The sequence below is a fragment of the Eriocheir sinensis genome, chromosome 35 (assembly GCF_024679095.1).
Source record: "Eriocheir sinensis breed Jianghai 21 chromosome 35, ASM2467909v1, whole genome shotgun sequence".
NCBI classification, from domain to species: Eukaryota; Metazoa; Arthropoda; class Malacostraca; order Decapoda; family Varunidae; genus Eriocheir; species Eriocheir sinensis.
This window is the reverse complement of record NC_066543.1, coordinates 4,906,704-4,924,853: the sequence shown is the minus strand read 5'-3', so window position 1 is coordinate 4,924,853 and position 18,150 is coordinate 4,906,704. Positions and strand designations below refer to the sequence as shown.

The 18,150-nt window shown below is 37.4% G+C and overlaps 1 protein-coding gene across 14 annotated transcripts in view; it reads right to left on the bottom strand.

Moving 5' to 3' along the window:
- Nucleotides 1–5,641: 5,641 nt before the first annotated feature.
- Nucleotides 5,642–18,150, bottom strand: part of LOC127007301 (protein retinal degeneration B-like) — a 93,827-nt gene continuing 81,318 nt past the window's right edge. For 12 of the 14 annotated variants that reach the window (XM_050878090.1, XM_050878097.1, XM_050878089.1 and 9 more), the window contains 6 exons: nucleotides 17,965–18,121; nucleotides 17,212–17,361; nucleotides 16,606–16,786; nucleotides 15,641–15,772; nucleotides 14,977–15,119; nucleotides 5,642–6,422 (listed from right to left, as the gene is read on the bottom strand). In XM_050878090.1, coding sequence (XP_050734047.1) covers nucleotides 6,308–6,422; nucleotides 14,977–15,119; nucleotides 15,641–15,772; nucleotides 16,606–16,786; nucleotides 17,212–17,361; nucleotides 17,965–18,121 — 878 coding nt within the window. In that variant the 3' untranslated portion in view covers nucleotides 5,642–6,307. Of the gene's footprint in view, nucleotides 6,423–7,948; nucleotides 8,335–10,417; nucleotides 10,484–14,976; nucleotides 15,120–15,640; nucleotides 15,773–16,605; nucleotides 16,787–17,211; nucleotides 17,362–17,964; nucleotides 18,122–18,150 lie in introns of all 14 variants that reach the window. The other 2 variants (XR_007760168.1, XM_050878095.1) reach the window with 2 other exon arrangements.

Sequence of the window (18,150 nt, the reverse complement as noted above, 5' to 3'; positions counted from 1 at the left end):
GCTCGTTAGTCGATCTCTGGGTACTGCTGAGACCTTCACACACCACACACCCCATCCTCCTTGCTCAAGGGGTGACAGCAACCACTCCTCTTCAGCAGAAAAATCTTGGCCTGAGCGGGGCTCAAACCTCCACCTGCCAGGCCACAAAACCTGGAAGCGCAGAGCTTTTAACTACTGAGCTACAGAGCAGTGTGGGTGTGGGTGTATTTACCTATTTGTAGTCTACCGGGCACGAGCTAAGCTCAAATAGTCCCGTCTCCATATCTACATTCATCCAGCCTTTCCTTCATTTGTTGGACACTGCTCGCCTCCACCACTTCTTCCCGCAAGCTGTTCCATGTGTTAACACTTCTATGTGGAAACTATACCTTTTCAAGTCACTCAAACAGGTTCCTTTATTAAGTTTCTTTCCATGTCCTCTCAGCCCCTGTGTTCTTGCAGTTGAGATCATCTCTATCTACCTCATCAAACTTATTTACCAACTTATACAGAGTGATCAGATCTCCTCTCTCCCTTCTTTGTTCCAGTGTCGTCAAGTCCATCTCCTTCAATCTGTCCACCTCGTCAAACTTATTTGCCAACTTATACAGTGTGATCAGATCTCCTCTCTCCCTTCTTTGTTCCAGTGTCGTCAAGTCCATCTCCCTCAATCTGTCTTCATACATCATATTCGAGAGTTCTGGGACCATTTTATGTATGTGTGTGTGTGTGTGTGTGTGTGTGTGTGCGTGTGTGTGTCCAGGGCCGGATCCAGACCAACGCCAGTGATGCCATAGCATCGGTCAGTCTGCGATCACCAATGCGGGCATCGGTCAGATTTTGCCGCCAAAATCCAACGTATTCCCTAGCTGGTCCGCAAATTATTCTGTTAAGCAGAAATTGGATGTTTTATAGCTATGAAAAATATATTAATGGTAACACAAAATTATTTAGTATAATAAGATCTATTATTTTGAGTCCATGGTGCATATTACATAATAATAGTATACTTGTCATCGCGCGCGATCGATAAACCGCAACAAGATTCTGACAAAATTGGCATCTGTCAGATTTGGGGTCTGGATCCGGCCCTGGTGTGTGTGTGAGTGTGTGTGTGTGTGTGTAAGAGAGAGAGAGAGAGAGAGAGAGAGAGAGAGAGAGAGGGGGTGTGTTGTGGCTGTTAAAGTGTGCCATAAGACCAATGAATGAAAGTGCATATGTAAATGGTGAAATGTGGAAGTATGGTGTGAAGTGAGAGATGATATGTGGGACTGAAGTGTGCCTAAGATGTGAGACTGGTGTGGTTGATATGTTAGTGTGTGGCATAGGAAGTAGGCATGGCTGCTGCAAGGCCGTGCTACAGACACATGCATGCTCTTTCTGCTTTAGAGCAAATAAATTAACAGGCATTAGTGCCATTTTTCCTTCAGATATCGTAATCCTCTTCATCATTTCCATCTCCAGCTTTCACCTCTTTACCTTACAAGATCATTTACAAATAAAAGTATGTGCAAAGCACACTTTCTATAGCATTTGGTTAAATTTATCATAGCCAAAGTTCATATGAGAGTACCAGGATTTATTTTCATATCATGGTAAGGTTTGTAAGATTTCACACCATATATGAGCTGTCAAGATGTCATGAAGGCTATACATTACCCACCTAGATAGGAAAAAAAGTTGTTTCCCAATACTGCTGATATCTTATACTGTTTGCTTTCTTACACAATGATCATAGTGATATACTAAAATAATAGATGTTAATATATTTAGCAAGTGCTGACACCTGTACACTGACCATAATCCATTTAGTTATGAACAAAAGAAACTTAGAACAGAGGCCTCATTATGGAGGAAGATCTACCCAAATTATCTCCATCTTGAGCAATATGGAAACAATCTTGGCTACACTCCTTTCACTCTATAGCCCTTGCTCATCTAGCAGAGAAGTGATGCATATGCTAAAGTGAACAGCAGCATTGTAAGATAGCAAAATGAGGCAATGGGAATTCAAATAAAGAAGTGATGGGCCTGCCTTGTGGGTTCATAAGTCACCACAAGGCACTGTGCAGGCAAACAGCCATCCTCCTCCAGGCAAATTTTCAAATGTGGATATACTATACGTAGTGCTCACTGAAAAAAAAAAATATGAAGAAAAAGACAGTAGGTAGTCTTAGTGATGAGCAAGAACACATTTTTATATTTTTCCTATCAGATAGATTACTATCTTCAGAATGCTCTCAGAACTGCAAGTAATTGTGCAAAATTGTCACCCTAGTACACATGTATTTATGTAACCATAAAAAACTAAACCTTGAATAATAAGTCCTTTAATGTTGAGGGCTGCTTGAGTGTGTGTATTTACCTATTTACCTATTTGTAGTCATTGTGTGTGTGTGTATTTACCTAGTTGTATTTACCTAGTTGTAATTTTACAGGGCCTGGGCTTACGCTCGTGTGGTCCCGTCTCCGTATCTATAATTATCCAACTTTTCCTTGTGTGTGTGTCTGTGTGTGTGTGTGTATGTGTGTGTGTGTGTGTGTGTGTGTGTGTGTGTGTGTGTAATTCACTACGGCCTGATCACAAAATGGAGTTGTCATTGTCAGCAAGTATCCTCCTAACCCGAGCAAGCTCATTATAGTCAAACTCTGGGTACTGCTGGGACCTTCACACACCACACACCCCATCCCCCTTGCTCAAGGTGGGACAGTAACTGCTCCCTGTCTGCTGAAAAATCTTGGTCTGAGCAGGGCTCCAACCTCAGGCTGCCAGGCCAGAGCTTTAGTCCACTGAGCTATTGAGTGTTTTTGTGTGTGCATGTGTGTGTATTTACCTAGCTGTATTCACCTAGTTGTGGTATACGGGAGAGGAGCTACGTTCAGACTGTCCCGTCTCTATATCTACTATAATCCAACATGGCCTTAAATTCATGAATCATCTTTGCATGGACCACATCTCAATCCAGGCCATTCCAGGCCTTCACTACTCTTTGTGGAAGGCTGTTCTTCTTTATGTCTCTTCTACAGGCTTCCTTTTTCATCTTTCAATGATCTCTTGATTTTTTTGTATCCCATACTATTAGATCTTCTTTGTCCACTTTCTCCATCCCACTCAGCACCCTATATACCGCAATCAGATCTCCTCTCCCTCCTCTGTTCCAGTGTTGGTAGGTTCAGCCGCTTCAATCTCTCTTTGTATGTTAAATCTCTTAGTTCTGGAACCAGCTTTGTTGCTGCCCTCTGAATCTCCTCTATTTTCTTTATATATGACTTTGTACTCGGCGACCATACTATTGCTGCGTATTCCAACCTTGGACGTATTGTGATTACAATTAGTTTTTTCATAATTTCCTTATCCAGATATTGAAAAGCAACTTTTATGTTTCTCACAAGGCTGTATGTCTCACCTACAATTCTATTTATGTGTTTCTCTGGCGACAAATTATCCGATACAGTTATTCCCAGGTCCTTTTCCATTGATGCTTTCTTAATACTTTTATTTCCCAATGTGTAATTACCTGGTGTGTGTGTGTGTGTGTGTGTGTGTGTGTGTGTGTGTCTATATATATATATATATATATATATATATATATATATATATATATATATATATATATATATATATATATATATATATATATATATATACACATACAGTACCCTCCCAAGTTTCGTGCTTGCTTCGTTCCACGGGTATACCGCTAAACTCGCAGATCTCGAAACTCGGGGTATTGAAAACACTGAAAAAGCTCTTATTTGTTCCGGCCCGTGAAGAAGCTGGCTTTTTTTTCTCACTTTACTTACTTGTTATCTCAAAATACGTACTGTGTAAAAAGGAAGAAAATGTGAAGAGAGAATGGGTCGTTTTGAAGCTGCAGCTGAAGGCGGCTGGCTGCCTTATGATTGGTTGACAGTTCTGAATACATGCTTGTGATTGGCCGAGTCCGATGACGTCATTGACGGCGCTAATCCAATCAGCGGCCTCTAACTATGACAAAACAAAAGCTTTGTGAATCTGAAGTCAACAATGATAGTTAAATCATTAGTTCAAAGTTTTTACCACCGGCCATTAGCATGCATCTCTGTGAATCTCACCCCAGCACGTGTGAACACTCACCCAACCGCTAGTTTCTCGGGAATTTTGTACAGAGATTCACAGTCGGCTGCATTTCACGGGAAACTCATCGAAATTCTAGTCAGAAACTCAGTCACCAGCATGTCGGTTATTTTCTTGTGAGGTCGTTAAGTTGTGATCGCAAGAAGAAGAGGAGTGTATCAGCTGATCGGTTTAGTAGTTATCCGCGTGTTTATTCCAGTACTACAATGAGATCCATGAAGCTAGATAAGCCTGGAGTAATCAGCTTGAGCAGGTCTTGGACTTGAATCTTGTCCAAGCATAGCCACTGCAATATCATGTCTGGATTTTCACTGCTAAGTTCTCGTGGCATTTAATTAACGGTACCAAGCTGTTACACACTCTCCCTTTGTCTCTGAGCTAATCACTCACGAACCAACAAATGCTTTCTTTTCTTTTTTTTTTCTTTTTCTTCAGCAAACACCACACGAGGCAGAAAATTGTAGAGAGATAATTTTGGTGTGAAATTCCCGAGAAACTAGCTTGTGTGACCATGCCTTTAGGCTGCTGGTGTCACACTGGGTCTTTTTCCGCCAACCGCGTTGGCGATAGGGGCGACCGCCAGCTCCAACTTTTCCGGGTGTGTGTCACACATACCCGAGGTCGGTTGTCCATATTCACAACGTAAACAAAGCAGTTGCCCTGTATCGATTAAATAGTGAAGAAACCAGCGCTGCCAGTCTACTTCACAAGTTTCTTGGTTGTTTATTTTCCACTGCTCCTCACTCCTCAGCCACTGCTGTTGTCTGTTTGTTTACATACAGCCGGGCAGTTGCTGGTACCTACCCCCCACCATTTTCCATCCGTACAGGCAACAGACAATTTGCTCCCGGTTGGGCGCACCAGCAACCTCGGTTGCAGTGGCCCCAATGGTTGGAGAAAAACGGCCAGTGTGACACCGCCTTATGGAATCGCACGTGACGCCAACGGTAGGTAGACGTGACCCATACATGTCAAAGCAACGCAAAACTCAGGGCAATAATGCGCGAAAGTCTGGATGGTAAGAAATTGGGACTGAGCACGAAACTCGGATAGCGTGAAACTCGGGAGGGTACTGTATGTATGTATGTATGTATATGTATATATATATATATATATATATATATATATATATATATATATATATATATATATATATATATATATATATATATATATATATATATATATATATATATATATATATATATATATATATATATATATATATATATATATATATATATATATATATATATATATATATATATATATATATATATATATATATATATATATATATATATATATATATATATATATATATATATATATATATATATATATATATATATATATATATATATATATATATATAGTGTAATAGATGTAATAGAGGTTTCATGATGAAAGACCAATGTTACTTTCAAAAGTAACAAACTCTAGAATCAGAATAACATACTGAAGCCTCCTTACTAACAGCAATAAATACACTATGATTATGTCAAAAGGTGATGATACTGCAAATTGCTACTAATTTCATACCAAATTAAACATCAACTTTAATGGATAAAAAGCAAATACATCCTGAGATTAGGTATCAGAAGAATGGGAAGTTTTCATCAAATATAGGATAAAACAAGGTTGTGACCATCCTGCTGCAACTATGTACACATATTTATGAGTATTGTGTCTAATTCAAGGATTCCAGCACATAAATGCTCTCACTGCCTGACTATTTGATGTTCTTGACAGAACCAGATGGCTAAGTATCACAAAGAGGGGCAAACATCAAAATGGTTTCATTAAATAAGACTCCAGGTCATTCCTTGTCAATAAATAAATTGTATCACTACTATAAAACTTTACACATTGCCAAGAGCCACTGGAAATGATGAGACACAAATTATATACACAGGTGATAAGGTCATGTGGGCACAGAGCAGACTCTGACTTACTTTCAAGAGTGATTCACATGAGTGTCTCCTGAACACTGTCAGAAGTGTACCAGCCAGTGTTCCTCAGTTGAGGTATTGAGGAGCTGCTGCCAGCAGAACCTCAGCATTATACACAGTAAAGTCTGTTCTGGGGACTTCACATTTCATTTGTCTTGTACCTCTTGTTATATAAATTAAAACATGGAGATTTCCAAATGATAATAATACCAGATATAGCAATCCATGAGCCTCCTAAAGACTACACTGTATCATGCCACTAACACCTCATACTCATGTGGTTGGGCCGTGAGTGCGAGGATCCTCGAGACCGCATCACTCCCTCACTTGCTGAAGCTACCCGGACGGGAAATGATGTAGTCCGTTTGGCAGAACTGTAAAGCAACAGTTGTAATGATGAAAAAATATAGGTATATACTTTACAAAGATAGCTGCATGTACTGAAAATTTCAGGCTTGATATGCAATTTATTCCCTGACATGAGTTGAAAGAGAAACTGTTATCAGCAATACTTTAATAACATTCTGCTATATACTATTGTTATTACCACCCACATTAAATATAGTTTGATACAAAAACCAATCCTTTGATCATATTATTACTACACTGTAAAGACCATTGTTTTAATTTAGAGACATTAAGAAAAGAGGCAACATGTCTTTTAAACCCAAACATTCAAAACCAATTTGTTTGTGTGGTAAGGGGACCGTCCGGCGAGAGATGAGTGATGCTGACCCACAAACATAATTCCCGTTAACTAGACTATTAGCTAAACTTTTTGACAATCCCACAACAGACATCATGTGACAATATTTAGTTGGCTAAAACTAACGTTATGTAGCCGTTATCTCAATAGCCACTCCCCCTCTTGACTTTTGTTTTCAAAGCTAATTACAGCTGTTGTCATCATCTAATACTGAAATGAAGAGGCCTGGAAGTGGGGAACTATTTACATTTAGATGGCCCATAGAGTGGGGCCTACCTTAGGAGAGTACGTAATACTGTCTCTAGTCTACTGGTCATCTGCCTTAAGATATTTCACTCAAATTTGTATACTGATTGTGAGGATGAGCTGCTCATTGGTTTATATTTCTCTTACTGGAATCTAAGCTTCTCAGGTATATAATTTTTAACTGCAAGAGATAAAAATGTTCAACTCCTTGCTAAACCACTGTTATGTATGGGACACTTTGTGTCTTGGGATAACTGCATGGTAGGTAAAGGTTCTGGAAGAGTAACCAATAAATTGTGTTTGTTCCCATATTTCTGGTATCAGAAATGGCAATATTTCCCTTTTATTGATCTTAGTAAGGTTGAACGACTAGGTACTTGGTTCTACAAGCTAAAGTTACATTAGTGGATTTGGTAATATATTGCTGCAAAGGTGGCTACAGAGACTGAGCATATTCTTATCATGTATTCAGTGAGAATCCTTCAAAATTACTTAGGTTTGAGTGCTGAATTTACAAGTGTCCACCAACATGTTAGTGAGCTCATGTTTTGCTTCAAATCCAAACTCTCAAGGAATGACAAACATGAACTTCATCTTGCAAGACAGAGGATTTGAAGTGTGCTCAGGAATATGCAATCTTGCATTGCTTCAGCATGCACAGCATGCATGGAGATAGTAGAATCACTGAAACATCTCTGAAACCTTTCAAATCACCAAGATATCCACTTAAAAGCACCCATGAGTGAGGAGTGGCTCTGTCTTGTACAAGATGTTGGACAATACACAGGACATCCACATTGCCACACTGACTGAAAACAGAAAAGCTGGACAGTACAGGACTTGGTCACAGAGGACTAGAGGTTTCCTACAAATAGGTAAAGAAAGGTATCTCGAGAAAACACTAAGAAAGTAGAGGGTCATTTAAAATCTAAGGACTGTTGACCTTACCATAAGGTTCTTTTTTCCAAGTCAATCTCTTGAGTATGTATAGTCTGAGAAGCAAATGGTCACTTTGTGTCTGACACAAAGGTACTTAGCATAGAAAGCTGAGTGCTTAGTGCAGCTTTGCCCTTTTAAGGGCCACTTTCTTTCAGTTAGTGTTCTGGTAGCAGTCCTGACCCACCAATAGGTGGATCTGCACCCTCTTGTGCTAAGGTTAGAGAGACTGTGGCAAAATTGATGGGTGAGAAGACAAATGAAGTCAGTAGCGTCAGTGGAGTGTTGCTGAAAGTTGGGGGTGTGGTCATAATCCAAGAGTTGCATGCAGTCCTAACAGCTGTGTGGCAGTCTGGTACCATTCCTTCTAACTGGAAGAGGGGTCTGCTCAGCCCTATCTGGAAAAGGAAATGGGATCGGAAGGACTGTAATTATTATTTGCTTTTACATTGCTTTGAGTCCATGGTAAGATACTTAGTCAATTGTTGTTTATAAATGTGTGTCTGATCACCTGCTGAAGTCAACAGGACCTGAGGTCCACACTCCCATGAAGAAAGTGTGTTACTGAGTGCATCCTAAAGCTATGTGTCTTCATGGAATGTTACTGTAAATTTCAACAGATGATATTTAAAGCCTTTGTCAATCTTATGGCAGTATTTGATGCAATACGACATGTCCTGGAAGCTTTCAAAAGACTAAAATTTCTGCACAGATCTGATAACTAGTCTGTACTCCGGGGCAGAAAATTGTATGCTGTATATAGTAGCACTGCTGAGGTGTCTGTACCCCCTCAGTAAATGTAAGAAGGCATAGTTGCAAACCATTGTGACCAACATTAGTTTTGTGGATGATACTGTAAACCTTGCAATGTTGGTGGAGGTCCTGATGGCTCTCAGTGCACTAAGGCAACATAATGCCAAAGAAACGACATGGTGTAGCAAGCATAAATGCAGCATATCTGCTGTTATGTGAAATGAACAAATCTATAGAAAGTCACCATCTCTCAGTCATCTGTCACTTCCTCAACTACACCACCCACTCTCTATTTTCCTACTTCCTGAAAAATTCTTAAACATATTACATTGCTACAAAACTTTGATTGAGCATTATCTTTGAAACCTTTAAATAAAAACCGCAGCTTAAAGGTTATTGCAACTGTTCAGAGAGCATTCCTCACAATGCCTGCGAGATGAAGAGACAAAATTCTTTGTCTAATAATTATGACAAAATATTTGTGGGGAGTGTGGAGCATACAGACACTGACAGCAGCGGAGCAGAAACAATAGCACCAGTACTACTCCTTAAAGGCCTCACTTAGTGATTAATATAGGAAGAAACCAGGAACCTACTTCACCCAGTCTAACCCCAGTTTGAAGCCACTTTAATATTTGATGACACAGATCAGCAAAACAGCAAATAACAATAATCTTCAGACAATGTAGCTAATAAACTGTCAGCTCTCATATTGTAGTATATTAGCATTGTATAAGTTTCTTATTTTAATGGTATGTAAACATCATTCAAATAAAAAAAAAATCCCTAAAACTCAAATCAATACATCTCTGAAGATCATATGAAGCACTGATTCTTTTGTAATATTCAACTGTTACTGGTAAATTTTAGGAAAGGGTGTCTTCTTCATATGCAAGGGATTCACTCACTATACAAAATGACAAGTAAGAATTGTTACACTAAATGATCATTAAACAAAAACTGATAACTATTTTCTCAAACTTTCATGAAGTAAAAGGATAAACCAAATAAACAAAAATTTAAGATTTTCAAAACAAAAATGCTGAACAGTGATAGGCGGACGGTCCCCTCATTATCGCATGCCTTCAGAACTCTACAGCATTAGTCAACTAATTTAAATGTAAGTGAAAACATTAACTCTTGCCTCAGACATTAATTTACCTGATAAATATTCTACAATAACATGAAGGTTTTAAGGAATGAGTAACACCCTAGGATTTATATTGTAAATAAAAGAAAAACATGTTTTCAATCCTATATATATATATATATATATATATATATATATATATATATATATATATATATATATATATATATATATATATATATATATATATATATATATATATATATATATATATATATATATGTGTACCATAAATAATAACCACATTTTAAAAGTAGTTTAAGTGATAAATTTATTTAAACAGTGTAAGACATTAGTTGCAATGATTAGGAGAGTTAAGGCATGCAGAGGTACACAATTACTAATCCCTAACTTCCAAAACACAATCTGGCCCAGGGAGGTTTTGGTTCCATTTGTCAATCTAAGGATAAAAGGGATACAAAGGTTATGAGGAACATCCATGGGCCAGTTTACTGGTTGGGAGCAGAAGGGAATGAGCAAGCATCAGGTGCACCCAGTTGTGTCCAGCCTTGAGATACACTGACATAAAATAAGCGCTGTGCAATCTAGACAGCAATATTGTTGAACCCTGCACATACTGCCCATATTAACTGCTGCCAAATCATTCTTTGCGATTCGAAGACACTTTTTGGGCAGCCCAGTATCTGCAAGAGATCATTGAGGCTAAATCTAGCAGTGCTGCATAACAGTGTGCTGCAGAGACAGTACAATACAAGCAATCTGTAGCTCGTCTTTTTTTTTTTTATTATTATTCCTCTATGGTCTAATATTTACACAAAAACTTTTAATACTAAAAATAATAAAAAAGAAAAAGAAAAAAGTTAATAATTATTCTACATTAATAAAAAAATATTGCACTTTTTAATGGAATAATGTCATGAAAATAAAATGCTATTATAAATTTCATGGCAGAGAATGTTTGTATTAAACCTTAAATGTGTGTCTCTCTCTCTCTCTCTCTCTCTCTCTCTCTCTCTCTCTCTCTCTCTCTCTCTCTCTCTAATGTTCAATTCACTGATATCTATCTATCTATTTATCTACACACACACACACACACACACACACACACACACACACACACACTATCGCTCCGGTGGCTCAGTGGTAGAGTTCTGTGCTGCCAGGCTTAATGGTCTGGCAGGTGGAGGGTTGAGCCCTGCTCAGGCCCAGGATTTTTCCACTGACTGAGGGGCAGTTACTTTCCCCCTTTGAGCAAGGGGGATGGGATGTGTGGTGTGTGAAGGTCCCAGCAGTACCCAGAGATCAACTATAATGACCTTGGTTGGGTTGGGAGAGTACTTGCTGGTGATGATGAGCCCAGCTTGTGATCAGGCCATGGGTGAATTACACACACACACACACACACACACACACACACACACACACACACATCAGTGAACCCCCTTGAATAAAAATTGAATGTTTGACCAAGCGCTACATTTGTAGGTAATTAGAAAACTCAAAGCAATAACGTGAATATAAAAATGTTTGCTGTTACCAAACATTTGAACCAAAATAAATACTGTATTAAACAGAATTTAATTAGAGATTTTCCATATGAATTGTACAATTTCAGAGCTTAAAAGCTTCAATGGCAATGAAAATACATTAAACGCTTTACTGAATAATACAAGAAGTACTGAACGACTCATTGCATAGAAATATGGTGTCAGAAGTGTGTTGTGATAAAAACAATCTGAAAGACATGATGAGAGCCTTGATTCATTATGTTGAACTTGCTGCATAACTTTGGATGATTTTCACAGCTCATCTCTTTTTAATGCTTATTACTAATCTGGCAACTTTTCTGTTAATGCAAATTGTGTTAAAATACTTCCTGATTGTTGACCATAACTACTCTTATTCCTTTATATCTTCAAGAACTCTACAACAATAATGACCACTTTTGGTTCACTGTGTTTCATCTTAAAGGGCAGAAAAACATTTCTTTAAAAGTATGATCTGCCCAAACTGAAAATATTGATGTTTCTGCTTCTGGATCAAGCATGGCTGCAGCTACAGGAAGCTCCACCGTCAGTACTGAGAGGTCAAAACCATGAGCATTTTCACCTCTGATCTGGCTGACTGGTGAGGGGAATGAATCTGATTTTATCCCTGGGAGTGGGCCTGCCCAAGCATGGCTCTATTCAGCTACTTCAGGTTTCAGGTCTACTGGTCATTGGGATATGTGTGCGTGGTAAGGTGGTATTCTTTAAAGGATCTATAAACTAAGGAACTATATTTGTATGTGATAGTGAACACTAAGAACTGGATATGAATCATCAGTTTCTGGTAGCATAGGGTTGCTAAATCTACACTGACTAAACAGTTAGACTTATATTTCACAGCTTTTGTTCCCTTAAAGTCTATCCAGTTGGAAGTTGTATTCAAAAGTCTTTAATTCTGTCACTATAAAGTGCAATGTGTTACATCTGTGAAGTGAAAGAACCACAGCTTCCATAGGCAAGTCATGGGATGTCCCTTGCTATGCCATGACCTACACAGGTAGTCAGGGTGGAAGGGGCTCATGTCATCTATCACTAGAGTGCAGTGAATATGAATGCTAGTCTTGTCTATGCTCACTCTATGGTGGGGGACTCATCTCTTTAAAGTCCTAATACATATTTTTAGGTGATACTAAGTTTTGTATGTGGAATTTGAAAAGCTTACTCTCTCGCTCTCCACGAAGACAGAAAAACTGCAAAAATAAAAATGTACATATTCATCATGTGCATTAAAATCTTGTTATAAAAAAAGCAAATTAATTCACAGCTTTGATTATATAATTTGTGTGAACCCAACTTTAGAGTATGGAAATTCGCAATATTTTCTACTCTTAAAAATCTTAATTAGAAATTACAAATGTTTGGTATTTTGTACATGGCCCATAAAAATGCTTTTCAAAAGGTCTATCAAGTACATAATCTCCAACATTAAGTGCGCCATCAAGAAAGTAATAAATAAGGCACTGTTAAGACAATTACTTTCTTTGTTCCATCTTGACGCGCCACATGTATCTCTTCTACAGCCCATTTCCACTGCACATATTCATAATTGCTGTGGTATATTCCACATCCATATCTCTGATGCATATCACAGAGTTGGCAGGATAATAATAAATCCTTTTTTATCCTCATTCATTTTCACACTTCCTTTCAAAACTCTCTAATGCATTTATTACCTTCCTGCCTTTCACTCCTCTCCCCTTGACCTCTCCCTCCACGTTCACATCCTTACAGAGAACTCTCCCAACTATCTAACCTCAATCACTTCCTCCATACTTTTCTTCCAACTAGATCTAACACTTGTCATGTTTTCTGTCCTAACTGTATGGCTTTGCAAAACCAATAGTCTGTTCTCTTGCCCCCTTCAATACCATAACTTTACTCCTGACACATTTATGTACTTTCAACTTTTTCCTCTTATACACCCTATCAAAGTCATCCACGATCCTTTACAGTCCACAATTAAGAGCCATAAATAAGCACAATATGAAAGGGAGTATTATAGTGAAGTTTTCATTGATACATTAAAATAAAATCATGAAAATGCAAGCAAAACTGCCTTAGAAGCCTTAGCTGTATACTGTTATTCCCTTTCCCCCATTAGGCAGAGAGCAACCATAGAGAACGAGGATCACAGACTCAAGTGAGGACAAAAGTCTTGTGTAGGATTTATTACATTTGTCACTAGTATAAGCTGTTAAAGTAATTTGCCACAGACCATTGCCATCACTTGTGTCCAAAAGGTGTAAAGATGATTACTTCTGATAATGTGAAATGGTTTGGCACTAAAATAACCCAAAGAAAGCATAAAGGTTACTTGTTAAAAGAAGCAATAGTAGAATAGCTTAAACTGCACTGAGCTGAATAAGAGAAGAGTATCATGAAAAATGTCGGATTAGTCATTTGCTGCATCTTCCTGTAGATGGTTTGTGACAAACATTAGAGTATGTAAAATGACAAAACATATAAAATTATGAAATAACAGCAAAAAGCATCATTAAAGAGCTCTGCTATTTTCTGTAAAAGGAAACACTGGATAAAAATAAAATATTTCAAAGCTTAATAGTAAAAACAAGTACAACTGAGAAAATTCAGATTGGAAAGATACACAAAAGCAGCTAATGTTTGTGTCAAAAGACATTGTGTGCGTGTGTGTGTGTGTGTGTGTGTGTGTGTACTCCTCTTCATATCACTCCAGTCTACCCCAGCAAAGAAAGTCTTGAGTTTTTCCCTTTTTCCTTATATGCCTCATCTCAATATTCATATCAAGATGTCAAGATGTGTGTGAGATGTGTGTGTGTGTGTGTGTGTGTGTGTGTGTGTGTGTGCGTGTGTGTGTGTGTGTGCCAGTCTACCCCAGCAAAGAAAGTCTTGAGTTTATATATATATATATATATATATATATATATATATATATATATATATATATATATATATATATATATATATATATATATATATATATATATATATATATATATATATATATATATATATATATATATATATATATATATATATATATATATATATATATATATATATATATATATATATATATATATATATATATATATATATATATATATATATATATATATATATATATATATATATATATATATATATATATATATATATATATATATATATATATATATATATATATATATATATATATATATATATATATATATATATATATATATATATATATATATATATATATATATATATATATATATATATATATATATATATATATATATATATATATATATATATATATATATATATATATATATATATATATATATATATATATATATATATATATATATATATATATATATATATATATATATATATATATATATATATATATATATATATATATATATATATATATATATATATATACAGTAAAACCTAACTAAAGTGTCATTCCATGCATAGTCAACTACATTTCAAAATTAATACCAAATATAAGTCCATATCAAAGAGTAGATGCAGCTTGACTTAGTAATACACAAGCCTATAAATCCATATACTGGAGAAAAATATAGCATGTAAAAAGAAAAGAAATGTATTATTAAGGAGAGAATATTTTCATTATCCTCCATGGCACTCACCGTCTTCTCCGGAGAGCATTGTGTTGCCCCGGCAACCCAAAGAAACCTCGAGGGATGACCATCTGAGGGTTGCCTTTAGCAGGCCGGGACTTCCCCAGGGCAGAGAGAGTGGAAAGGTGGGCAGCATAGCCGTCTGTCAGCACCTGCCATTAACCAACATCATTTTATACTTGACAACCATGTATGTTAAGTTAAAAAAATAAATAAAATGTTAAACATTGTGTTTTCCTGCCAGACCCATATGCCTGCCTACCTTCCCTATATTTATCTATCATAACTAATTTTGTGTCAAGGTAGCTGCCCTTTACTACTGGTTAGTATTACATCTTCTAATTGTAGCCATCCTTATATGCACACCAGCACCTCCATGGTGCCATGGCTAGGATACCTAGCTACAAATATGTTGGCCCAGGTTTGAACCCCAGCCCAAGCAGCCAGTGTGCAGCTCATCCAGCTGTTCATCCTCCCTTTCAGGCTGGTCAATAAATGGGTACCTGGGGAAACCTAGGGAAGGCAAACTGTGGTAATCCCAGAATTCACACTGGCCTGTGTCCCGGAGTAATCTTTAAGGCACTTCTGCATATGCGTAATTCCTTATGTCAAATACTGTGGAGAAAATCATATAATGAAAGTTTTTTACTTGAAATATTACAAGGTATTTTACCTGTGCATTTGCCTGCTGCTTTTTGCTGGTCTTTCCAACAATATATATTTGTTCTGGCTTGAGGTTGATATTGGAGTACACTGCAATGTCCTTGGAGCTGCCATAAGCTGCCACTATCTGCAGTGCATGATCCTGGAGGAAGGAAGGAAAATTATATCTTAGAATTTTATTTTGATTTCATTTCAGATGTCATATCTGTAGGGTAGGCAGTGGCTGAGTGGTTGGAGTGCGGGCCCCACATTCACTGAGTCATGGACGACGCGGGTTCAAATCCGCTCACTACCACCTGGGATTTTTCAGTCACCGCCGAGTGCCCTAAGACTACCCACATGCTGTCCTGAAGACCACCCATGAACTCGGATTCTAGAAGAAACTGTCCAAGTGAATCAAAAATGAGTTCCGGGGGGCAGCATGAGCCAAGAATAAATGGCGCCACTATAAAAATTGCCTGTGCGATGACAGGCTTGGGCCGACCACCAGGCCCCTGAAGAAAGTCTACTAGCGCCATAGGATAACAGGAAAAAAATTAACATAAATAAATAGAGTAAAATAAATACAATTTTTCAATATGTATTCTATGGTGAATCAAAACTTATTTAAAGTACAAATACAGGACGCTTTTGCCAATAATGTCTACCAGGCTCCTGAAAAACACTGTTATTTACAAAAAAAATATTTGTGTGTTACTGAAATGTATATAAAAACGGCTTATTGGTGTTGCTGCCCCAAGAATTTCACCCACTTATTATCCTCTTGGAAGCACTCTTTAAATGGTTTTAACTGAAATACAGTAAAAATAAAGGTAAGGGTGGGTCAATGATATGACCGGCAAATTGACAAGTTAGTGCCAAAGACATTTTTGAAAAGAGGCTTCTGTATTATGTGAGTATAAGCTTTACCACAGCATTTCCACAATTAAGAGCCTGTTCAAAACCTCTTCTTTAAAAAGTTGAGGTCTATCTTACCTGTATGAGTCCCTTAAGGTAGTCAGCCTTGTGGCCGAGAGGGTCCCGAGACAACCCATCAGCAAAGGATACCAAACCATGAGGGAAGTTGTGCTGTGCCAGCCATGACACAACTTTCTGTTGCTGCATATCAGGCCGACCAGTCACATATATGATCAGGTAACCAAGTTCTTGCCAATGCCTGATAAAAATCAAGTAGAGAAATTTGGAATTAAGGTGACGTATAAGGCTAAGTGCCCAGAGAAGAATCAATGAAAGAACAATGAATGGATTTACATACAGATAGCAGAGGACAGAGAACATATAGAAGTTCAAATATCTGTCAAGGAAGAGCTTGACATACAAATAAAATTTCTGAATGTTTAGCCATCACTAGAAACACCTTTTAGGGAAGCTGAGCATGTCAAAAATCTGCTTGGGTTGGAAACAGTCAGGGCTCTTCACTTGCACATTACAGATTTCCACTCTCTTACATGACCTTATATTTTGTAATTTCACTTTTAAACAATTAAATTATTTCAACTTCCTCCAGCAGTAAGTTGAAGATGAGGTGACAAGAGAAGTGTTTATACAAGATTTGACTTAAGTTCATCCTTTCAATCATACCTTACAACATCAACAGCTCCCGCTCTGACTTTGGGATCTTTGCCAGTGACAGACACGGAGGCAGTAAAGGATCCATCGATGCTGAAGATGACACACTCCGTTTTCGGAGGCACAACAGTCAGGTATAATGTAGCGCTTGTGTGGTCACCGCTAGGGAAATAGTGCCAGCATTAAAACATGCAAAGAAAAAAAAAAGATAGGTATAACAAGAAAATTGGGTGACTAAATCCATACATTGTTAAAACTCTAATAAGCATAATTTTTTCATAAAACATTTCCAAGGCTTCCTTATCTCCAAGCAAAGCATTGCCACTAACACACACAGTTTGTTCCCTTCAATGATCACATTTGGTTAGATAGATATCATGTAAAACTTTACTTCTGCTGTGCAGTAAGTTTCTGAAACCTATAGTCTGTCCTTAGTCATGCAGATCACCTAATCAATGTAAACATCAGAAAATACTTTTCTTTTCATATTTGTCTAGCCTGGCAGTGACTGGAAAGTATGACTTCACGACATTTAGTTTAATTGTGCATGAAGTAAACATAAAGTGCCTCTATTTTTCCCATATTAAAATGAAAACTCTTCACAAAAAAACATAATCCATACATTAAATGCTGGTTCAGAAAATAGGACAGTACAAAATTTCCTTTAAAAATAACAGCTGATTGAACCTAAAGTTACCTCAATATTTCCTCTTACTGTTTTAAGAGATAATAAAACAATGAAAAGCAGACTTTTCTAGGGCATACCGCACGACCATCTTGACTGGGTACATGCCGCAGCTGAGAGCCTTGTCTGGCGGAACAGTGAAGGCAATGCGACCATTCTTGTCTGTGACTTCAGAGCTGATCTGCTGCCACTCTCCACCAGGGGGATCACGCATGATATGAATGTCCACTTTCTCACCTGCAAGAAGCACAAAACATTAGAGTGTA